General features: G+C 28.1%; 3 protein-coding genes and 1 pseudogene across 5 annotated transcripts; 1 reads left to right on the top strand and 3 right to left on the bottom strand.

Moving 5' to 3' along the window:
* Positions 1-5970: 5970 nt before the first annotated feature.
* Positions 5971-10493, bottom strand: LOC129618674 (DNA-directed RNA polymerase III subunit RPC9-like). Of its 3 annotated transcripts, none has more exons than XM_055533573.1 (5): positions 10359-10493; positions 9671-9785; positions 9461-9613; positions 9308-9404; positions 5971-6597 (listed from the first exon to the last, which is right to left on the bottom strand). In XM_055533573.1, the coding sequence occupies exons 1-4, from the start codon at positions 10364-10366 to the stop codon at positions 9315-9317; spliced, it is 366 nt and encodes a 121-aa protein (XP_055389548.1). In that variant the 5' UTR covers positions 10367-10493; the 3' UTR covers positions 5971-6597; positions 9308-9314. The 3 variants fall into 3 exon arrangements, with proteins under 3 accessions (XP_055389548.1, XP_055389547.1, XP_055389546.1); XM_055533572.1 differs by lacking the exon at positions 5971-6597 and adding an exon at positions 7843-9173; XM_055533571.1 differs by lacking the exon at positions 5971-6597 and having other exon boundaries at positions 9266-9404.
* Positions 8600-9238, top strand: LOC129618676 (density-regulated protein homolog; annotated as a pseudogene).
* Positions 9815-10350, bottom strand: LOC129618675 (uncharacterized). The gene has a single exon (XM_055533574.1). It carries the CDS (start codon positions 10167-10169, stop codon positions 9870-9872), a length of 300 nt encoding a protein of 99 aa, XP_055389549.1. The 5' UTR covers positions 10170-10350; the 3' UTR covers positions 9815-9869.
* A 2658-nt stretch (positions 10494-13151) lies between the features above and the next one.
* Positions 13152-22021, bottom strand: LOC129618971 (zinc finger protein 182-like). Its single transcript, XM_055534010.1, has 7 exons — positions 21910-22021; positions 21187-21856; positions 21021-21127; positions 20909-20962; positions 20328-20504; positions 17088-17168; positions 13152-17028 (listed from the first exon to the last, which is right to left on the bottom strand). Coding segments are annotated over exons 1-7 (1266 nt in total). The 5' UTR covers positions 21911-22021; the 3' UTR covers positions 13152-16852.
* Positions 22022-25366: the final 3345 nt, after the last annotated feature.

Genomic DNA, 25366 nt, shown 5'->3' with positions numbered 1-25366 from the left:
AGCTTGCGGTTTCGGAAATATAAGGCATCAAAATTTTAAATTTTACAAATTTCAAGAGTCGATAACTTGAGAGGGGGTGGAGATGAAAAAAAATTTTCTTCCAACAAAATGAACTATTTGTTAATGCCTAAAAGCTACTAAAATTTCAGGCTCCCATATCCTTGGGTCTAGAAGGAAAACAACATCAAAAATTTGAAAAAAACTGATTTTATGTAACTGTAAATTTTAACAGCCATTTTGTTTTTTTAAAGTTCAAGTATAGTATGCCGTGATATAAGAAGGTTCCCACTGCTTTTCTGCTTTTGTAAAATTTGAAAAATGCATATGGTTCAACTACAGTAAACAGTTGAAAATGGCATTTTTAGGGTTTTGAGGAGGTATAACTTTTAGAGGGGAGAAGATAGGTAAAAATTATGTTCTACGAAAATTAGTTTCTAGTAAAGATCTATGTACATATAAAATTTTAGAATTCTATCTTCAAGGGTGTAGAAGTTTTGTAAACAGACACACAGAAAGACGGACGGACAGAGTAAAACTAATAAGCACTTTTTTTCAAAAATTTTTTGGAAAAGTGCTAAAAAACTCAACTTCAAATGGCAGCACGGATTTTGTTTAGCTTTTCTGTTTGAGCCGCTATATTCTTTAACCTTTCGTTTGTTATGTTTTCATTCAAAAAAATGTGTAATTGGTAAAACGATAAAAAAAAGGAGAAAAAATAGAGTTGACCGTGCCAACTCTTGGATACCCGTACGAATTTGTTATCCTATGTGCGAATAAATATACCATAGCTGACTATGGGATGAACCATTACTTTAAGTTGTCGTATTACCATATTAATTTATGGAAAATTTCAGTACTGTGTTTTCAATATTTTTTAAGATATGGCCAAACTATTATTGAAGTTGTATGGCTGCTACCACAACGAGTCAAGAAATTTCGATGACTCTTATCACACATAACGGCCCTAATAATGCACTTGCTTTCACGAGATTTCTATATTATAATCCCAATAATTTCTGAGATAATGCCAAATAACTTTTCGAGTCGTATAGCTGCTACCAGAAAGAGCCAAGCAATTTTAACTACATTTATCAAACACATTGGTCCTACTAATATATTCGTTTGTGTGATATTTCAGTATGACAGCTTTTATAGTTTCTGAGATATAGGCCAATAACTTTTTAAGTTGTATGGCAGCTGCCAGAAGGAGCCAAACAATTTCAACGATTTTTATCAAACACATTAGCCCTACTAATATATTCGCTAGTATGAAATTTTAATATAACTGCTTTTATAGTTTCTGAGATATTGCCAAATAACTTTTGAAGTTTTATGGCAGCTACCAGAATCAGTACCCCGATCATGTCCAATTTAAATAGGGTTCTGGTACTTACTACAAGAAATCATTTGTGAAAATTTGGTGAACTTAGCTCAATTAGTTTTTAAGTTATCGCTGGGACGGACGGACGGACAGATAAAGCTAAGTCGACTCAGAATTGGATACTGATCAAAAACATACACTTTACATTTAGTATATCCTTCGAAATTTAGTATACCCTTCGAACATACATTCGTACAGTTATGAAAACTGTTGGTACGTTTTTCGTGCTTCCACACCTGAATACGAGTATCATGTTGATATTCTGGATATCAGATATTATATTAGTAAATTTTTGAACAATTCAACACGAAAAAAAATATTACTATTCTATTATTAAAATGGTATCTGAGGAAACTAAAATTATTCAAGTCTCATGGTTATAAGTTAATTGTTTTCTTAAGCATTAAGTTATTTAATCCTGCATGTTATTTTTACTTAACTCAATTTATCGTATTATGTAGTTCTTTTTAATCTATCATTGCAAACTTGTGCAGTGTCTGATCAAAGACGTTAAATACTCATCAATAGTTCAACACGAACAAAAAAACAAATTTTTTCAATTTTTATAATCGGGTAAATTCTTAAAGGTCAAATTTTACAAAATCTGAGTTGTCTGAGTTTACGAATACTCTACTGCGTTTTTACTTTCAAAATTGTAGATTTTTTTTTTACATGCAGACAGTCTGACGTAGTAATTCAGCAAATAAATTTGATGTATTGAGTGAATATCATTACGTTAAAAATAATATAAAAAATATTTTTTTTGTTAATTTTTAATATGTAAGTATAAAATTACTTTAAATCTAAAAAAAATTTTTTTTTGTTTTGACGTTTACGTATGATCAAAATTCAAAGTCAATTACGGGTAAAAAGTTTACTACATTTCTGTCCGTAAAAGTTTCATACGTCAGACAGTTTGCAGACGGAAAACAAAATTTTGACGTTCAAGAATTTGCGTGTTGGCTGTACAAAAATTATTACATGTAAAAACACTAACAAAAATAATTTATACTCTGTGAGTTTTTCGTACTATAATAAATAATCACATTTCATATTCCATAAAGTTCTCTTTCTTTTTTTCTTTTGCTTCTTACTAAGAATTCAAATAAAATTCAAATAAAAAAACAATTGTAGAGCAAAAAATAGATAAGCAATGTTGGTATAGCTATAGACTATACATAATGTGCAGGCAAATATTCATTAAGTATAAAATGTATAAAGATAATGTCTTTATATCTAACAAGTCCCAATGCTCAGAGAGAAACTTGAAAGCACGACCTTATTTTATATGGGTTTTTTTAAATCGAAGTGGCTATTTTTTAAGAAGAAATATTAAAATAAATTCACACTTATTATAAAGCAGGTAAAATTTAGAAAATATATTTGAAAAATCAAAAAAATATATTAATATTTTCATTGATAATCATTTTAAAATTTAAAAAAAAGCGGAAAAACAACAAGCACAACCTTCGCCTTCAACGTTTTATATGTTACTGAAAGCATTTCATTATTTTTAAGTGAACAGCTTTTTTTTCTCATAGGGTAAGTTAACTCAAGATATGGGGAGTAACTGTGGTGTTAAGTTGAAAATATAATTAATGAAAGATAATTCTTAAATATTGATACGAATACATAGTAAAGAAAAAATTTGAAGAGGGAATTAGAAAATAATATCTAAAATACAATCAAATATTATTCGTTAAATACAAATTTTATATAAATTTGTATTTAACGAATAATATTTACCTCTATTTTTATTTGAAAAAATATTAAAAACTTACTATCATTTGTATCAATTACCTAAGAAAAAAAAATATCTAAAATGTTTGGAAAAAACAATGATATATTTTTATAACCTGATTTGAATATTTTTTTATTTTTGAAATAAATGGTATTTTACCAAATGACTAAAAAATTCCGACTGTAAAATAACAGATATTTTAAAATTTTTGTTCTTTATGTAATATTCTTTCCGTTTAGAAATAATATAGGTCATACATACACATGCAGGGACATTTTATAAATAGATTGCTCTTGTTTACCTGCTAATAAAATATGAAAAAAGAGCACAGCAAAATTTTTGAAGCACTCAATATAACATGTTTGAAATAGTTTTAAAATAATTATTTAAAAAAAAATTTATTGGAAGTAGGTACATACATATTTATTTTTAATAACTTAAAAACTAACTGAAATTATTTGAAACAATTTTATAAGTAACGTATAAATAATCGAAATGAGATAATTCAAATTGTTGAAATGTGTCAACCTATGTTACTTTTAATAACATTTTTGTTGGCCGACACTACTCAACTTACCTTATTGGGAAATACAAAATGTGCATAAAAAATCATACATCCTTCCTCATTAACATTTGAAACCATATTGAAATATGAATTTGAAATTTTTTTTTTCATTTTTTCTTTCCTCCTACCTTTCTTTCTTTTTCGTGCAATAGAATTTAAATGGGAAGCTTTTTAAAAAATGTGTATAATATCCTGAGATTTTTTAAAATATTAAACTCTTTTTTACTTAAAAAAAAAGAAAAAAATAATAAAAAAATATGACACGATCAGTGGCATTTAAAGAAAAAACCAGCAACGAAGCCAAAAATTCGTAATATTTCGTAAAAAAAATTGAGTATTGGGACTTGTTAGATATAAAGACATTAAACAGGGTTATGGAAAAAACCTTAAGATTATGTTTTACTCAAAATATACACAGAAAAATACCAACCTATTTACAAATTACTGATACAAGCTAAAACTCAGATCAAATCTTAGATTTTGTAGAATATATAACATGGCTGACAGAATGATTTTTTGTATTGTTAATAAAATTGCGTATGTATTTTTGGCGAAATGACATTTTTGAAGAATCATTTTTTTTTGTTTTTTGTAAAAATTATGATTTTTGCCTATTTTCATTTCGAATTTTCTATACGAAAAGTTGACTAAAACCTAAAAATGAAATTTGGAGTTTTTTGAACGTCTTATCAAAAATTCAAATTTCAACTCAAGATTTTAACTATAATTTTAATTAAATATATTTTCGAGTTTTTGCATTCATTTTTTTTATTATTAAATATAATTCTTAAGAACATTATAATCCTTATTAATAAATAATTTACGAAACATAATATGTAAGGGTAAATTAATAGTTTATTTTAGAGCATTTTATGCTATATTATTATTTCTATTAATTATAATTATAACTTATTTTTTTTCATATAATTCCTTTGGTATGTATGTATATCAAAATATATTTAAACTAAATTACTTTTTCCATTTTCATAATAAACATAATTAGTATTAAGTTTAAAATTAATTTTGCAAAATATATAAAAAGAGTAAAAAAAGAGAAAAAGGGGGAAATAATTAAAATCTACTAATATGTAAGTATTATTTTAATTGTATAAGCAGGCTATATTATATATTCATGTAATCACAAGGAGAAATTAGCAAAAATAAAATGAATTGTAAATCACATATAACAGCAAAAAAAAAATAAAACATGAAAAATTTAAACCGGAGAAAAATTTTGTTAAATTCTAAACGTAACATACCAGGTACAAATGACGAAATCAAAAATATCTAAAAAAAAACGTGGGAAAAGGATAAACATTTTTTTTCTATCTCTTAAGTTTTTCCCATTTCCAACAATTTCAGTATGTTTTTCTTTGGTTATTTTTATTAGTGTACAAATTAGAATAGTGATGAAGTGGTGATTCCATTTCCTTTTGGGATGTCCAAAATTTAGGGGTTTTTCGAGCAAAGTTAGAGAGTCTCAACAACATCGGAGACTCATGGAAGTGTAGGGCTCGGGACAGTGGTGATTCTTCACCCTGTCAGCATAAATAATGTACCGTGTGGTGCACCCTATACCAATGCTTCACGTTCTGGTTCACTACAAAGTGTTCCAGCTAAAATCAACTTTACTTATTTTTGCAATCGCACTAAATTTTTTTATTTTTTATTTCAACATGTGCATAATTTTTTTTTCTGGATATGATATGTAACCATTGGTGGTAACCTACTACTTCTATTTAACCCACCCCAGGCTGAAGCTCCGGGACACAGCTAGATGCACACTGGGGTAGCTGGTGGCCGATGTCCCAACCAGTGGCGGATAACATGCTCTGTCAGGTCGTCCTCATCATCAACAAGCACTAGTTCATAACAAGAGTTAAAATCAATTTGTTGTTTTAAAATTTCAGTATAAAGTAGTGAAGAAAATTAAGATTTTTAATTTTTAAATCGAGTTTTTGTGCTGTTATTTTCATTAAAAATATAAAAATTTTATATTAAAAGAAAATTTAAAATGTTTGCTTTGAACTGGTGAAAAAATCAACTTTCTAGAGGAATTTTTAAGGAAATATGGAAGTTAAAAGCGTTCCAGAATTTTTACAAAGGTAAAATATTTTTTTTTATACAGTGAATAAAAAAAAACATTGTGCTGTGCATATTATTAAGAAAAAAATAAAGTTTTTATGCAAAATTTTTATTTTGTTTATTCTAAAATAAATTTAAAAAAAATTATACATTAAATTTTAAGCTTTATCATTATAGTGATTTTTAATATATTCATATCATTATGTTTCGCAATTATAAAAATACTCGTAATCATAATAAAAATATAATAAAGAAAAATGTTCCAGTTTTTCAGTTTCCTAACGAGGAGATTTGTAGGAAGGCATTGATTGAGACTATTCCTAGAAAAAGTTGGAAACCTGTTGAGAGTAATGGTGTTTACCATTTACATTTAAAAAAAAAACATGTTTTTATCCAAAAACGCTAAAAAGGCTTCGGTTAATTCCAGAAGCTATTCCAAGTATTTTCCCCAATTGTCCGGTAACCATAGAAAATAGTGACGACATAATAATAAATTTTAATGATTTAGTAAACAAAATCAATGAAAATATTGTGTTAGATGGCTGGTTAGTATTTAAAAATAGTTTTTGCGTTGTATTATACATATGTATATTTTAGAAAATAATGATAATTTCGGGTGTGAGTTTAAAGGTACATAGATTAAAAATTAATTGCGATTTAATAGTAAGTTGCTTTTCGGGAAATAATGAAGTACCAGCCATTAAATTAGAAAATATTTTATCAGGAGATATGAAATTTGATTATTGGACTCAACTAAAAAAAATATTACCTTTTTTGTGCGCTTATAGTTCTGATGCCAATTATCTTAATGAAGCTTTGCATCTTCTGGGAAATTTAAAAAAAGTACGAAATTTAGAAGAAAATTTTTAAAAAACTTTCATTTATTAAGTATGAAGGCTCTAAAATATATTCAATCCATTATTATGTGATTTTTAATATACGCTCATTCCAAATCTACATATGAAATCCTTAGAAATTTCCTTTCTTTACCATCTAGTCAACATCTTCGACGTTTATCTTCCAGACTACATATTACCAGTGATTACGAAAATGAGGGAAATGATGAAGGTTATATAGCAGCAGCTTCGCAGTCTTTGACAGAATGGGAAAAATTTGTAGCACTATTGATAGATGAGATTTATGATAGTCCTAGTCTACAATATAAAGCAAATAATATTTCAGGAGTAGCTCATAATGATCAATCTAAACCTGCCAAAACCATTATGGCTTTCATGATAAAGTCGGTTTTTGGTAGTTCAAAGGAAATTATAAAGTTATTTCCAGTAGTTCTTCCCACCGCAGATTATTTAGTGGAAATCACGAACAAAGTTGTAATTTAGTTCAAGAGAAAGGCAACAAGAGACAACAACAAAATCAATCAGGGTATGTTAGGGTTTTGGGAGTCAATAATGAAAATAAATTTCGCAATCCTAATGGAAAACAACAAATTTATCTGATGTATGACACAGTTTATTTTACTAATAAATAATACTGAAATATAATAAAAAATACTGAAATTTTACTAATATGCTTTAATTTTAAGTAAATGAATGGATTAGACCTACTAGGGATACCACCTTTGCAAGGTGGTGTAGAAAGGGGGATAATTACTTATTTACAATTATATATTTATTTTATTGTATTTATTTATGTCAAATGTTCAATTTTTAAAATTGAGGAAAACCTAAAAAATCTGCTCAAATTTTAACAAAAAAAATTTCCTGTTTTTTTTTGCCTGTAGTGTAGCATTTTAACAAAATTTTTAAAAAACGAACAGAGTCTAGAAAGCTTTTTTTAAATCAATTTTTTAATGTTTTTATAACACAAAATGTTAAGAATGTAAGCACTAGCAAAGTAGAAAAAGATTGAAAATTTCAAAAAAGTTGATCTTGTGGGAGATTTATGATGCTAAAAAGGGCCTTCTATAGATCCCATAAGAATGCGTGTAAATTCGTCAGCTGTTAACTGTCACTCCTCTCTTAGGGTCCAGGCCTGTATGAAGAAAATTTTAAGAGACCCTTAACATAGACGGCGTTGTCAGGTATGACAGCTGCCAAGAGTGCTGAAGATCTGCTACATACGTAGCACATTTGCTAACTTTCTCAAATTTTCATATTCAAAATTAATGCTATGCTGCAATAAACCCAAAGTTCTTAACGAAGCAACTTTATGAACTCTACTTTATTTTTAGCAAAACAACAATTTAGGAGATTTTGCATGCAGACATTTCTTTGTCTTATTCACTTCAATTTTCCGTACTCTACATAATCATGCGTCTAATTTGTTGTTTTATTTAAAGCCATGTGTTAAGATTAACTTATTTTAATTTTAGGTAATACGAGTACTAAATATTCTGGCGATATCATTTCATGAAGCATAACTTGCAACAAGTTTATTTACCATAATTCCAAATAAAATAAAGCAGTAAAAGAAATTTCAATTGTTTTTTTCTTGTTAAAATTAGTATAATCCCCATATCTAATACTAGTTTCCTTTTTTTATAATAATATTTGCAAGCTTCCTTTACAAGACAGATTTCAATTTTTACTTAAATATCTTACTTACATATAAATAATATATCTTTATCTCGCGAACATGTTCTTTTTTCTTCAAAAATTATTTAATTTTTTTGAAAAGTTATGTTATTGTTAACATTTACATAACATTAGATATTTACATTTTACTACATTTTAAAATAAGTTAATTGCAACTTTGGAAATTTTACTATACATGCAAACAGAAAACATTTAGTTTTTCCAACCAAAACAGATTACAGAACAGAACTTAGGTAGTTTTAAAACAAAATTTCGTAAAATGACAGATCGATATGCGTTTGAAAATAGGACCAAGGAAAGGCGTAGTTTATCCACTAATAGTGCAATACTGCGGTAACTGTTCAATGCCAATCGAAGTAATATATTTTTTTAACATTTAATAAAAATAAATTCAATAACATTGCATTTTTTTTTCTTAGTATTGTAAATATTATCCAGACTACGAAAAATGTAAGTAATGGTTAGAAAAATTCTTCCAAGCCATTTCGAAAAGGTTAAAATAGATGATGGTGCCGACGGTGCCGGTGGTGAAGAAGACAAAAAAAGGCAAAAGTGGGGCGGGAAAGGCATGATGAAGACAAAGAAAAAAGATGAAGGTTAAAAAAAAATATGTTTGTGTCGTGCTCCTAGAGCAAAGAAAAAATCTGTAACAGTTGTAACAGGATTAAATACATTTGGTAATATGTTCATTATCAAAACTAACCCATATATCAAATTGTAAATTTTTGTCCGTTTAAGAATTGATTTGTAAATGGCAGCAAAATTTTTTGGTACAAAATTTGCTTGTGGTTCCTCGGTTACAGGAAAAGATGGAATCGTTATTCAAGGAGATGTTAAGGATGATGTCTTCGAAGTTATTCCAGAGAAATGAAGAAGATTTCATAGAAGATTTGGGAGATCAAAAACGTTGATAATTTTGTAATTTTTAACAATTATCCCACATAAAAAATGATTTAATTGCAAAATATAAAACGATTTACTTTTATTTTATTCATTTGGTATTAAGTGATTTGCTACTATTTCCAATACTTTGCTTACTTGCTCTTCTGTCAAACGTTCTTCACTATCCTCAATAAGCTTAGAAAAATATAAAAATATTTTTATAAAAATAAAACTTCAATGTAGGTTATTACCAATTGAATGTGTAAAGGACTTATTGGTGGATCATTAATCAACATTAAACACTCATTTCTTGTAAATTTAAATTGTTTAATTTTAGAAAGAAAAGCTTGTATGCCTTCTTTTGTTTGATTTTTACAGGGAGATTCTTCCAAAAACTGCAGAGTCTGAAAATGTACATATACTAATGAAAATTACATACTTTATTTGTATAAATATACAACCTCATAAGTTATCGTTGCCAAATTTCTCAACCCCGGCTTTTTCTTTATATCTTTCATATTTCTTAAAATTTCCAAAACTTCGAAATTTGTCAATGCAGAATAACGAGCATCAACTCTAAAAATGAAAAAAAAACCAGTTAAAGTTTGTAAAAAAATTTACTGAAAAATAATTTGCATAAATTTATTAAGTTTATATCATTCAAGAGTGTTTCTTTATTTCCTCTTTTATATCAGACGCCGTTATATCTAAAATGTTATCTAATACATCGGACATTTGCAGTGCTTGCTTAAATGGATCAGATTTAGAGGGAATTGCATCATAATTCCAATTGAAACTGCCAAATGCTTTCAAAGCTTTTGACTCATTTTCAACTGATATTCTCATACTATTTCTTGTACAAATTCCAACAAATCTGCTGTCCAAATTCATTTTTTCTCCCTTCATTGGATAACCACGCAAAGAATTTGATACTATATCTTCCAATTCCTCTGTATTCATGTATTGCTGCAGGAATATACTGTACTTTCACGGAACTATTCAATGTAACCTTTTTATTAACAAGAGATAACGTTGCCGACATTTTTAATTCAATATTAAGGTTGGTTTGAGTAGTGTAATTTTACATAAGCAAACATCCATTAGTACGTATTAAGTTTTTGTAATTTTCCCCGTAATTGCATCACTTACACTTCCATATTTTTCAATACAACTGAATAAATTTACGATTCCTATTTCAATTTAATGTTTAAGTTCCTGTAGATTTTACTTTTTGTGCGTTAAAATTTAATAACCTTTAATAATGGAAAACTTTTAGCAAATAAATTGTGACAATCAGCTGTGTTGAAATTAACACCGGTACTAATGAAATAGGCAATAGAAATATTAATTTTAGACTGGCAATAACAAAACAGTAGACCAGTTAAGTAAACCTAAATTTTCTGAATATTCTAATTAGAATAAAAATATGGTAAAAAATTAGGTAAAAAACCAGAAAAATTTGAAAGAAAATAAATAGTAAAGTCCCCTAGTATTATAGAAACGCACTCTCCCAGAAGGTGTATTAAATCTTCCCCGCAGAACCTGCAAGTATCTTCTCTTTCCAGCCCCAGCCTGTTGAGGTGCCCCTTAAGTCTAAAGTGATATGACAAGGCCCCGGTGAAGATTCTTACCTGATGCTTGCTCATTCTTATAATTTTCTTAAAACGCTTCTGGACATAATCTCCTTTCTCCTCATCTCTTTCCACGCCTACATGGTCTGGCGCCCAGCACAAAGTGACCCGATTGTGCCTACCCAATTCATTGAGCTTCTCAAGACGGCCCCATACTGCCGCGGAAGATATTGAAAAAAAATTCAGCGCTCCGATGGCAATCGGTCTATCCGATATAATCACTACGTCCTGTCCCCCATGCCACCTCTTCCATGGCGTGCAGCTCAGCCTGAAACACGCTTGAAAAACTCCCATGGGTTCGAAGAATTTGGTTCTTGGCCCAAACATTTCAACCCCCCTCCCACGCGAGTCTTTTACTCATCAGTGTAGCACCTGATGGTGTAAGATCCCACCGGGCAACTGAAAAAATTCGGGATCTCAACTCTTCCTGTTGCCAAGCAACGAAATCTTTTCTCAAAGCTGCACGTTCTTACCAGGAACGAAATCTCCCCCGGGTAACTCGGAGAAGATGATGCCGATCCCCTGCCCTAATAACATCAAGTCCATTCCCCCTCAACCTCAGAATGGCATCCCAACAACAAGGTACAGGGGGCCCGAGAGGCCCGCGAGGCCCGCACACATGCAGCCTCTTCGTAACTTCGCCCAAGAAGCTTGGAATCAAATACCACCCGCGGGTATTTGACCTTGTATTTCCTTTCATCTGCGGTTAAGTCTGACATATGTATATGTACATATGTCAGACTTAACATCTGTATATCCTTAGAGACTTATATTATTTATACCCATGAAAAATATATAGATATACAAATAATATACAAGAAATATGCATTCGTGGGACTGTGAGAGTCATATCATACATAATTAGCAAACTTTTTAATATCAATTGTACATTTTCTTTTTCTCAAATTTGAAAAATTCACAAAAGTCAACTCAATACTTCACAAAAAATATTTTTTGAAAGAACGTTTTTTGTTCTTATAGTGTAGCATTTATAGAAATTTTAAAAAAATCTGATGTGATCAGCACATAACCGACCGCAATGTATATTGTCTAGCTATGTAAAAGATTAGAGAAATGCTTTTTAAACACTTTTTTCCAATTTTTAGGGCGTTGGTAAGCTTTGAAAAATGCAAATTTGGCTCTTAGTAGAGTTTCGCTTTGTGTCATCCGAATTTCCTGAAAAGCTCGCTAATTAGTTACGATAACAATCAGAGCTCAAATATCAAATTTCAAGAAATTCCATGAATCCGTTCCGTAGATATGGTAAAAAACGTAAAATCGGCTCTCAGTTTGGTTTCCAAGCTCTGATCGCTCCAAAAAATTTATATGTACATTGTTTTAAAACTCCAAATTTAAATATTAAATTTCAAGGAAATTTCAAGTCTCAGAGCTTTCAATACCTTTACATTGTAAAAAAACTGCTACAGCTTTTGATACATTTTGGAATACAATTTTTGCAATATTATTATGAAAAAATCCGATATACGATATGCGATAACAATATCGTATCGTTATCGTTTTTCCGTACTATTATGAACCGATAACCGACAAAACCGATAAGTTAATGGAAAACGATAAAATACAAAAAGCTTTAATGATGTGTATACTATTTTGTTTGACAGATTCAAAGATTTTAAATTCATATGATACACTCATATGGAAAATTTGAAAATAAAGAAAAAGTTTGCGACAGATAAGTTTTGTTTTAAATAAAATAATTATACAATGTTGTCAGCGGAATTTTTTTTGAAGACGATGAAGAAGGACGACATCAAGAAGAAAGAATCGCACGGAGAAAGATTATAGATTCTTCAAATTCATTGGAAATGAATAATGGGTTGTATGTATACTTACATATATGTATGTAACAAAGAGTTTAAAATTTGTTTATTTTTTGGATTCATTACAAATTTTAGAATATCAAAAGATTTATTTAGATATTTAATTAGTGAAATTGACAATAAAATAAAAGGTAAAAACACAAAAAGTGCTGTGCCAAACATCATAAAGTTAGCAGCTGCTTTTAACTTTTTCGCCCAAGGTAGTTATCAGCTAGGTGTTGGCAATGATTTCAACCTGGAATTAGCTCAGCCAACAGTTTCGGTTATTGTAGCAGAAATTTTGGAATATCATAGGAAAATATATTTGCCCTAAAGTAATAAAATTTTGTTATACTGAAGATGAAGAAAGAAGAGCAAAATTTTTATGAAAAATCAGGGATTCCTAATGTCATAGCTGCTGTAGATTACAATTCTGTTTCTAAAAATACAAAATTAAATTTGTCTTAAATGATAGATCTCAGTTTTGTTAATAATAATACTTACATTTTTTTTATTTTAATTACTGAAAAACGACTTGTAAAATCACTATAGTGTGCTATCGTATACTTAAAATTAGCCGATAAAATCTATCGGGAAATCCCTAAAATAAATTTTTCATAATACGATAAACGCTAGTTTACATGCAAAGTTGAGTAGTGTCGGCTAACAAAAATGTTAGTAAAAGTAACATAGGTTGACACATTTCAACAATTTGAATTATCTCATTTCGGTTATTTATACGTTACTTATAAAATTGTTTCAAATAATTTCAGTTAGTTTTTAAGTTTATGTATGTACCTACTTTCAACCAATTTTTTTTTTAAATAATTATTTTAAAACTATTTCAAACATGATATATTGAGTGCTTCAAAAATTTTGTTGTGCTCTTCTTTCATATTTTATGAGCAGGTAAACAAGAGCAATCTATTTATAAAATGGCCCTGCCTGTGTATGAATCTTAATAAACTCAAACGGACAAAAATTTACGGATATCAATACCTACTACCTGTCATTTTACAATCGAAGTTTTTGAGTCATTTGGTAAAATACCATTTATTTCAAAAATAAAAAAGATATTCGAATCCGGTTATAGCAATACACTATTGGCTTTTCCAAAACCTTTTAAATAATTTTTTACCTAGGTAATACATTAAGTTTTAAAAAATTTTCTGAAAAATAGAGGTAAAATTTAGAAGTGTATACAAAATTTGTATTTAAAAAATAATATTTGATTGTATTTTAGATATTATTTTCTAATTCCCTCTTCAAATTTTTTCTTTACTGTGTATTCGTATCAATATTTAATAATTATCTTTCATTAATTATATTTTCAACTTGACACCACAGTTACTTCCCATATCTTGAGTTAACTTACCCTATGAGAAAAAAAAGCTGTTCACTTAAAAATAATGAAATGCTTTCAGTAACATATAAAACGTTGAAGGCGAAGGTTGTGCTTGTTGTTTTTCCGCTGTTTTAAGAATTTTAAAATAATTATGAATGAAAATATTAATATATTTTCTTGATTTTTCAAATATATTTTCGAAATTTTACCTGCTTTATAATAAGTGTGAATTTATTTTAATATTTCTTCTCAAAAAATAGCCACTTCGATTTAAAAAAAAACCCATATAAAATAAGGTCGTGCTTTCAAGTTTCTCTCTGAGCATTGGGACTTGTTAGACAGTTGATTAGTATAACACTTAAATAAACAATTCTATACCTAATATCTGATAAACTGGTGAAAGTTTTTGTACACAATTTCCGTGACTTCAATAATGCTTTAAAAAAGATTTAAGCACTTTTTTAATACGGTTGTAGTACCACCTCAGAGCTACTAAAGCTTGCCGTACATTTTGGAATAATTTTTACCAAATCAATACAACTTTGATGTTTGATTTGAAAATTTCAATTTAAAGTTCTGTGCAATTAATGTTAATTTTTATAAACCGTTACCACATCATTAAAAACATAGCATTTTTATGCTGCATTTTAGGAAAAAAAAATTGATAACTAGAACTTTATTGCTATAAATATATGCTAGTTTATTTTATCGGTTATTTCTGGCAACATTTATATGGCAAGATATAAGAAAAGCGTGCTCGATTTTTTCGATACCCGATTCACGTTTATTTTACGTATCCACTACGTATAGAACGCATTTTGGAAAAGTGTACAATGTCAAGAGCTTTTGCTATACTTTTTGGAATGTTATGCTTTATAAAGTTTACGCCGTAAGCACATTATTGAAGTCACGGATACATTGACGCGTGTGAAAATTTCAATTTAAAGTTTTGTGCAAATGTTGAGCCCTATTCTAGTTGTCGAAGTAGAGCGACAATTGTCGTCACGACTTGAATTTGATATTCTAAATGGCGATTACAGTGACACGTGTCGTGGAATAGCGGGAAAATGTGTTTCAGGTATATTCCAGTTGTCGTTGTAGAGCGACACATGTCGTAGTGAAACGACGTTTTTTGTCGAAATGTATTTAACAAGTGACAAGCGAGATGGATACACCAAAAATGTAAGTTTAAACAAAACAATTTAATAAAAATATAATAAAAATATAAAAAATAATAAATTTTGTAATTTAATACATAAATTAAACCATATAATATATAATTTAATTTTTATTTTTAGCTTAAAAGTAACAACAAGGAAGCAATTTGAAGAATTGGGAAATTTTACGACGGAGAACGCCTTTATTGCGAAAGGCCTTAAATTTGCTGAGAATAGCCGCATAAGCAAATTCGAGTTTGATGCAAAATGGAACCAGCTAACAGAAAAGCTTAATAGCTTGGGTCCGCCCATTAGAAGTACTGCAGGATGGCAGAAGGTAATTTTAACATAAGTTTAATTTAAAATTTAATTAATTTATGTAAATTTCAGGTAATTTTCAATAAAGGAATCATGAGATGATCCCGGATTATTAGTATCCACATACCTGATGCGCATTTTATGATCGCAAACCTTTAAGTCACATTATATTAAAATATTTACAAATATTTAACAAGCAATGTTATACATACCAACATAACGTTTAAGCTATGATAACCCATCCGGTTATAATGTAAATGTAAATGTAAATAACACTCCATTTGGCAAATCCAATAGAGCTGTCCCTAATCTTAAATCTTTTGATCCTTAATTGTTGTTTTTTTTTCAATTTCATTACTCTCGGAGTCTGATGAATCCATAAACCATAATGCAAATTACATTTTTTATTTCCCTCGGATTAAAAATATAAATATATACACCGAATTTTTTTTTTTAGTTTGAACTTTACTCGCCAAAATTTCTTTTTAAAATGTATCAATTTCACTTGAAACGTTTCATTTTCGTTTATTTCTCGCAGTCACGTCACTCGACAACTAGAATACCACATTTCAAGTGACGTGACAGCGACAACGACAAATGTCACGTAAGTGACGCGACAACTAGAATAAGGCTCGTTAATTTTCAACAAACGGTACCACATCATTAAAAACATAGGATTTTTACATGCTATTTTAAGAAAAAAAACTTAATAACTAGCACTTTATTGAAAATATATGCCAGTTTATTTAATTGGTAATAAAGCTTTTCGTACATTTTGGAATATAATTTTTACCATACCAATACAACTTTGACGTTTATTTGAAAATCTCAATTTAAAGTTCTGTGCAAACGCTCATTTTTATAAAACGTTACATTATTAAAACATAGCATTTTTATGCTGCATTTTAGGAAAAATAAACTTGATAACTAGAACTTTATTGCTATAAATATATGCTAGTTTATTTTATCGGTTATTTCTGGCAACATTTATATGACAAGGTATAAGAAAAGCGTGTTCGATTTTTTCGATACCCGATTTATTTTTATTTTACATCTCCACTACGCATAAAACGCATTTAGGAAAAGTGTACAATGTCAAGAGCTTTTGCTATACTTTTTGGAATATGATACTTTGTAAAATTGACATCGTAAGCACATTATTGAAGTCACGGTTTATTTGTTTTTTTTTTATTTTTGAGATTGTCAAAATATTTTGATTTTTACTTTTTCATAGATTAACTTAAAAGTTCATTATGCTAGTTTGACAGATTTTCAAATATGAAAAATAATATCATACAATAGCATGAGAATTTCAACGTTTGAAGTTTGAACTTTTGGAAATCGAATGCAGACAAAAGGACTGTACAACGTTTTAATCACTCCTTGCTTTCAATGTGTAATTGATATTTGGCATAGATAAACAGCCATGTCTGCTTTTCAGATGATACGTCATGCTATGATACGTTCGAAAATATTCCCTACATATATTACACATGTAATCCTTGGTTTCCGCGTGAACTCTTGCGTGCATTTTTAATCCTTTTTCATCTAAAATTTAAAAGCTGATACTAAAATTTGTAATAAAATATTTTAAGTTAAAAACATACCAAAACTTTTAGAGCAAAATTGACATATAAATTTTTTTTCTTTCTTTTTATGAGTAAATTTCTTGTTCAATAGATGTTCTTCTGCAATAAAAATGATTTTTTATTTTATTCAAATCAAATTTTGTCTGTATTTTACAGCTGTTTTTATGATCATTTTCTGAAAATTTTTATCCTATACCCTACCCAAATATCGTTTATTCCATATAACAATTGCAAAAAATCGAATTGAACAACGCGGTTAAATATTATATTTGTCTTATAAAATATTTGTTTTATAAAATTTTAAAAACAATTGAAACTTAAAATATTCTGTTTCCAATCCGTATCTGTTACGATTGCTGTGTGATCTTCGAAATTTATGTTATTTAAAATACATAAACGATTTTTTACATGCGAATGTCGGATCAATTTAGGTATAACTAATGTCTTTACATCTAACAAGTCCCAATACTCAATTTTTTTTACGAAATATTACGAATTTTTGGCTTCGTTGCTGTTTTTTTCTTTAAATGCTACTGATCGTGTCATATTTCTTATTATTTTTTTCTTTTTTTTTGCTTTAAAAAGAGTTTAATATTTTAAAAAATCTCAGGATATTATACACATTTTTTAAAAAGCTTCCCATTTAAATTCTATTGCACGAAAAAGAAAGAAAGGTAGGAGGAAAGAAAAAATGATAAAAAATTTGAAATTCATATTTCAGTATGGTTTCAAATGTTAATGAGGAAGGATGTATGATTTTTCATGCACATTTTGTATTTTCCAATAAGGTAAGTTGAGTAGTGTCGGCTAACAAAAATGTTAGTAAAAGTAACATAGGTTGACACATTTCAACAATTTGAATTATCTCATTTCGGTTATTTATACGTTACTTATAAAATTGTTTCAAATAATTTCAGTTAGTTTTTAAGTTTATGTATGTACCTACTTCCAATCAATTTTTTTTTTAAATAATTATTTTAAAACTATTTCAAACATGATATATTGAGTGCTTCAAAAATTTTGTTGTGCTCTTCTTTCATATTTTATGAACAGGTAAACAAGAGCAATCTATTTATAAAATGGCCCTGCCTGTGTATGAATCTTAATAGTAAACGCAAACGGACAAAAATTTACGGATATCAATACCTACTACCTGTCATTTTACAATCGGAGTTTTTGAGTCATTTGCTAAGATACTATTTATTTAAAAAATAAAAAAGATATTCGAATCCGGTTATAACAATACACTATTGTCTTTTCCAAAACCTTTTAAGTAATTTTTTACCTAGGTAATACATTAAGTTTTAAAAATTTTTCTGAAAAATAGAGGTAAAATTTAGAAGTGTATACAAAATTTGTATTTAAAAAATAATATTTGATTGTATTTTAGATATTATATTCTAATTCCCTCTTCAAATTTTTTCTTTACTATGTATTCATATTATACACATTTTTTCATATTATACTTCCCATATCTTGAGTTAACTTACCCTATGAGAAAAAAAAGCTGTTCACTTAAAAATAATGAAATGCTTTCAGTAACATATAAAACGTTGAAGGCGAAGGTTGTGCTTGTTGTTTTTCCGCTGTTTTAAGAATTTTAAAATAATTATGAATGAAAATATTAATATATTTTCTTGATTTTTCAAATATATTTTCGAAATTTTACCTGCTTTATAATAAGCGTGAATTTATTTTAATATTTCTTCTCAAAAAATAGCCACTTCGATTTAAAAAAAACCCATATAAAATAAGATCGTGCTTTCAAGTTTGAAAGTTTCAAGATCGTGCTCTCTGAGCATTGGGACTTGTTTTCTAACAATTCTATACCTAATATCTGATTAAATGGTGAAAGTTTTTGTACACAATTTCCGCGACTTCAATAATGCTTTAAAAAAGATTTAAGTACTGTATTAATACGGTTGTAGTACCACCTCAGAGCTTTCAATACCTTTACATTGTAAAAAAAACTACTAAAGCTTGTCGTACATTTTGGAATAATTTTTACCAAATCAATACAACTTTGACTTTTATTTGAAAATTTCAATTTAAAGTTCTGTGCAATTAATGTTAATTTTTATAAACCACATCATCAAAAACATAGCATTTTTATGCTGCATTTTAGGAAAAAAAAAATGATAACTAGAACTTTATTGCTGAAAATATATGCTAGTTTATTTTATCGGTTATTTCTGGCAACATTTATATGACAAGATATAAGAAAAGCGTGCTCGATTTTTTCGATACCCGATTTACTTTTATTTTACGTCTCCACTACGTATAAAACGTATTTAGGAAAAGTGTACCAATGTCAAGAGCTTTTTCTAAACTTTTCGGAACTTGATACTTTGTAAAATTTACGTCGTGAGCGCATTATTGAAGTCGCGGTATATGTATTTCAGACTTCCAAAGGGTCATTTAAAATTTTACAAACCCAAAATACACCCTCATTCTGACACTTCAAAAAACTTTAAACATTATTTAAAAAATGCTTACGTTATAATTTCCTCTCTTTTTTGTTCAAAAAGTATTATATCAGACGCTTTGCATCAGACGCATACAAAAACTTTATAAAGTTTTTCAAGTTCTATAGTTTTAGAAAACTTTGCTTTATCCTATTATAATATAAGTATATAATAAATCTCCCAATGCACAAAAACAGCTTATAAAAAAAATTGAAGTTAATTACTAAAATTTCGAGTTACATATGTTTGAATTTTTTGCGTGTCTTCATCTTAACATTTCAAATATTATTTCAAAAAATGTTAACATGAGCTGTTTTTTTTGAAAGTTGTATAAGTCCTTTTTGGCATATATTGAGATATTTAAGGTTTTGCATTTGAATCAATTTAAACATATTGACCATAATAATATATTTGTGTGTTTTATTTTTAAGCAGAACTCTATTGAAATTGCGATTGTAACTGTGGAGATAAGGTGTCTATAGCTCATCAAAATCACCATTAACTTAATTTTTAAAATGTATACTTATACCACTATCAAAAAAACTAGCTCATATTTCAAACATAAAACGTCATTTTTGCAAACATTTATAATTATGTAAACAAAAAAATAGTATCCGATCTAGGTTAATTTTTGTCATATTGAAATAGACATACATATGTATGTATGTACGTATTATTAATGGTCGAAAATAACTGATTTTTAATGTAACATTAAAATTTTCAGTAACATACATATATCCGTCTTACCAAAAATATATTTATCTTATTAAAATCTTACCAAAATCTTGTTTACCTGATTTCCTTTTTGTTTTTTTTTTAATAGTCCTCATACTATCAAATTGGCAGAATTTTTCCTTAATTACATTAGACTTTTCAAGAGACTTTTTATGGCATGATTTTTTGTGAACCGCTAAAGTGCAAGCACTTGCTACATTTTTCCCGCATGCATCACATTGAAATGGTTTTTCACCTACAAAAAAGATTTTATTTGTGAAAATACTTCAATCATTATTGCTACTGCTATGTTTATTGGAATCAGAACTGAATTTTCATTCCAATATCTAAAATACTCTTACGTTCATCGTTTTCATACTTCATCAAGGATTTTTAAAGCTAAGTGGCTGCCTACCTACCTACCTTAAAAGTAAGAATACATTAAATTACATGAAATTAATCTTTTCCATCTAGTCACATATGCATGAATTTTCTATTGTGGAAAATTCGAATATTTCTATAGGAACATTATCAAAGTTTAAAACAATTGTATTGAAAGATCATATTTTGAAAAAAAAAAAAAAAAACAATTCTCATATAAACGGTTGCAGATTTTACAACAGCATTGAATACTTCGAGTATGATAGCTCAAGTACTAACCAGTATGTGTTCTTTGATGTATATCACAAGCTGCTTTGGTACGAAATGGTTTCTCTATAATTATAACATGTTTTATCAAATCATAGCACTTTATAAAAGTCACAAAATATACCACAAAACGAACAAGAAAATTTTTTTTCTCCAGTATGCGTCATCATATGAACTGTAAGATTATTTTGTGCGGTGAAAGCTTTAGGACAAACGGTGCACTTAAAAGGTCTGAAATTATTTTTATTGATTGTTTTATTAAATATTTAAATTTAGATGAATTTACAAACTTTTCTCCAGTATGAATTCGCATATGTATTTTTAAATAATGCTTTCTCGTTGTAGTAACACCGCACACTTCACATTTAAATATTTCCTGTAATTGAAAATGAGATTTGATATGGTCCCCTTGAGCCCTTTTTCCGGTATATGTTTTATCACAATGCGGGCATGGATATATTTCCCGTTTTGCATTAGAATTTGCTTTAGTTTTCGAGTTTGAATTTCCCAATTTATTATCTGAGCTATTAGATCTTGTATCAATATTAAGTTCCGATTCATTTATTTCCTTATCTTCCATTACAATTTCATTTTCAGTTTTACTCTCTGTATCTAGTTTTCCTTCACTATTCGCTTTATAACTTTCATGGTCAGTTAAAAATAGTTGATAAGTAATATTTTCATCCTCAATGCTTTTATTTTGCCTTTCATCACATTGAAAACTTTCATTTTCAGTTGTAAGAATGTTCGTTTGTTTTTCTAGATGCACTTTAGTAGCATGATTCAAAAAATTATCTAAATCGTCGTATTTACTTTCACAATTGTTGCATGAGATCCACCATTTTAAAGGCTTATCTTCAGTAATAAACACTTCCCCATAGCTTACGGAAATTATTGAAGTTTCTGTTTCATCTACCATTTTGAAATCGCGATAACTATTTTCCAAATAAACCATTTTCACTAAAATCAAAAATTTTAACACATTACTAACTATACTATTATAATTATTTTACTTCTATACTAACTATACTATTATAATTAACTTATAAGTTTGTTACAAAATTCTAATGAAAATACATACAATAACTGCGTTATATTACACTTCTATTGCTCTAAGCACGGCGGACAAAAATACTTCTTATATTTTTGTTATGTCAAGCTTTAATGACAATAGATAGATGTCATCATACATACTACGCGAACGCTACCATATTTTCGATTGTTGAACCAGAAATAACTATATCGATTTCGAAAGTCATACAAAAACAAATGATCATTTTTGTTTTAAACTTTTTTAAATTCTACTTTTCGTTTTTTGGACGAAAAATTCCCACTTTTCAGTTTGTTAAAAAAATATACAGAAAATTAAAAGTTTTATAAAAATATTCAAGTAGGTACAAAAACCAAATAAAGAAATTATAATTTCTAAATCGAAGAAATATCCTTTTTGTATTCTAAAAATTTCTTAAAATCCAAACAAATGTAAATGTCTCAAAATGGTTTAGATCGCTTGACAGACTTAAAGTTCACTTCCCACAAAAATATCATTCATCACAATTAAAATTAAATGTCTAAGTGATATTTTTATGGAAAGTGATCGTCAAGTCTGTCAAGCGATCTAAACCATAGTTTTGTAGGAAGTCAACCATAATTTAGAATTTAATTTTGGAGAGAAATTGTAAATATTGACTTTACAGAATTCATTGTAGCATTTTAAACAAATTTGGACAAAATACCTGTAGATTAAATGCGAAATGAGTAAATATATTCATATGAAATGTATGTAGCTATCATGAGTGGTGGATGAAAGAAACTTCACTTTTCAGTATTTTATAAACAAATCTTTCTTTAATATTAAAAAGGTGAAGTTTTTCTTATGTGCTTGGGATGTCGTGAAAAGAAATTCTGTTGTTTTAAAAATGTAAGAAAAGAAAAGATCATCCATCGAAATTTAGTTTTATTTGCAGTATCTCGCTTCTTTATTCACTTTTTATTCACTTTCAAATCAGAATTCCCAGTATTTTCTAATGGACGTTTTAATTTTCGAATAAGATTACTCCTTTTTTAATTAGATTTTTGCATTTTTTTTCAATTTTCGACTGAATGTTTCACTTTCAAAAACAAAAGTGAAAGACTTTTGTACACAGTTTAAAAAAAACGAGATACGCAATCGGAATAATTCTTCTCACTCGAAAGTTATATTATATATGTATGTAAGTACATGATAGTTACTCACTTTCCGAGTAAAATAGCGAGATAGACGATCAGGCCCTTAATCTCAGAAATAGCGCAATTTGAAATATGGTCAATATTTTAGACAAATTAAGTGAAAACTTTGTAAACAATTAGGACGGTTGCATAGAACTTCAGACCCTTTCATTCTCGTTTATAATTTTTATGTACACTATAAATTAATATTAAAAATTTTTAACAAAGGAGGAAAAAAGAAAATAGTTTAATAGGTTTTTAAATTTTTTTATAAACTTCAAAATTTTATTTTAAATTTTATTCCATTTGAAAAATTCTATTTAAAGAACATTAAAGATTTATTAAATTTTTTTAATACAAATTTAAATTGTGAAAAAAAATGTGTGTGTAAAAAAATTAAAATAGTGAAAATAGTGAATCATTTGATAGGTTCAGGTAACTGCCTTACAACTGAAAAAATTAATTTTAAATATTCGCAAAAAAAGTAAAATGTGGTTCGTGAGAATTGGTAGTCATGTGCCCAATTATAGATCTTGATTATCTTTAAATTTTTTTTAATAATTGAGGAAGTTCGGCTAGCTGCCATACAACTACAAAAGCTAATTTTAATTATTCTGAAAAATAATAAAGTTAGCTTCATGAGATTTGGCAGTCATGTGTTCAATTGTAGATCACACATATCCTGGAAGTTTTTTTGGAAATATTTTGGAGGTTGGGTAGCTGCTATACAACTCCAAAAGCTAAATTTGAATATTCGCAAAAATAGCAAAGTGAGGTTCGTAAGATTTTGCAGCCATGTGTCCAATGATAAGTCAAATGACAAATCCTAACTAATTTTAGCTATCCCAAAAGATTTGGCAGTTACGTGTTCAATTGTAGGTCACATACATATATTTCCGAAGTTTTTTTTGAATTATTTGGGAGGTTCGGGTTGCTGCCATACAAATCCAAAAGTTAACTTTAAATATTCGGAAAAATATTAAAGCTAGCTCCTTGAGATTTGGCAGTCTCGGATCCAATTACGGATCATATCCTTGAAGCTTTTTTGGATTGGAAATTTGGCATGACATGTTCGGGTAGGTGTGATTTCTTTGAATTTTTTTTTTAACTATTTAAGTGGTTCGTGCAGCTGTCACAAAACTACAAAAAATGATTTTAAATATTTTTGAAAAATAACAAAGCTAGGATCCATGAGATTTGGCAGTCGCCTTTCCAATTATATGCCACACATATCTTTGGTGCTTGTTCAGAATTACTTGAGAAGTTCGGGTAGCTGCCATACTACTGCAAAAATTAATTTTAAATTTTCGGAAAAAAATTAAAATTAGGTTCATGAGATTTGGCAGTCATGTGCCCAATTGTTGGTCAGAGATATTCTCGAAGTTCTTATGTAATAAAAAAAGTAAATTTAAAAGAAATTCAAAATTTTAAAATTAAGTTTTCAATTATAGAGAAAAAATCATTTGTTTAAATTTAATAATAATTGATGAAATTTAAAAATAAAACAAAATGAATGAATAATGATACTCACAGATTCTTGTTCACTGAAATTAGAAATTTCCTTTCCTTTCCTTTCCTGTTTTACTTATTTATTACAATTTCATTGGCAGAAGGCTTCAAATTTTATGTAAAGTTATCGAAAATCGAAGGAATTCATGAACCAATTATTCTAGTTGTTGTTTCTTCGAGTAGCTGTTGTAATTATAAAACAGATTAGCGACGTTGTTCAAAAAAAGGGTCATTCACGGTTTTGAAAAATTTATTTAATTTTTAAAAAAGTGAGAATTGTGAAGGGTGTAATATTATGAGCATTAAGTTAGTTTCTTTATTTTCAAAAACAAATTTTAGTACTCGTAACAATTACAAAGCAGATTTTTTTTTTTATGAGATTTAGGAAAGTATCCTTTGCAACATAAATGTATAACATGTACATTACATTAAACTAGATTTTACAAAAAAGGATAAAGATTAGGTACAAGGAAAATTTGAAAAAAACCTTGATAATCTATAAGATAAAACCTACACCCTAACTTAAACTAAATATTTAATAACTAACTTTGTTCATTTGAACAGATCTATTTATAAGTTTATAATTTTGATTAATGATTTTGAACAATGATTTAATATTAGATACCTAACTGAAACCCACAAATTTTTGGTTTATAGTATCAACCTTTTCAAGGATTTTACCAACGCCCGCATTATTGTGCAGAGCCTCAGTCGAGAAATAAAAGGGAAGATCATACATCATTTTCAAAATTT

Source organism: Condylostylus longicornis, unplaced genomic scaffold (genome assembly GCF_029603195.1).
Source record: "Condylostylus longicornis isolate FDR11 unplaced genomic scaffold, ASM2960319v2 ptg000010l, whole genome shotgun sequence".
NCBI lineage: Eukaryota > Metazoa > Arthropoda > Insecta > Diptera > Dolichopodidae > Condylostylus > Condylostylus longicornis.
This window is presented reverse-complemented; position numbering and strand designations above follow the sequence as displayed.

Coding starts and splice junctions, on each gene's coding strand:
- LOC129618674 (XM_055533573.1), bottom strand. Junction 9,614..9,670: donor TGGCAACGATAACTTATGAG/GTTGTATATTTA, acceptor GTACATTTTCAG/ACTCTGCAGTTTTTGGAAGA. Junction 9,405..9,460: donor GTCCTTTACACATTCAATTG/GTAATAACCTAC, acceptor TATTTTTCTAAG/CTTATTGAGGATAGTGAAGA.
- LOC129618675 (XM_055533574.1), bottom strand. CDS start 10,169: ATGAATACAGAGGAATTGGAAGATATAGTATCAAATTCTTTGCGTGGT.
- LOC129618971 (XM_055534010.1), bottom strand. Junction 21,128..21,186: donor CGAATTCATACTGGAGAAAA/GTTTGTAAATTC, acceptor AAATAATTTCAG/ACCTTTTAAGTGCACCGTTT. Junction 17,169..20,327: donor AAAAACAAAAAGGAAATCAG/GTAAACAAGATT, acceptor TTTTTATTGCAG/AAGAACATCTATTGAACAAG.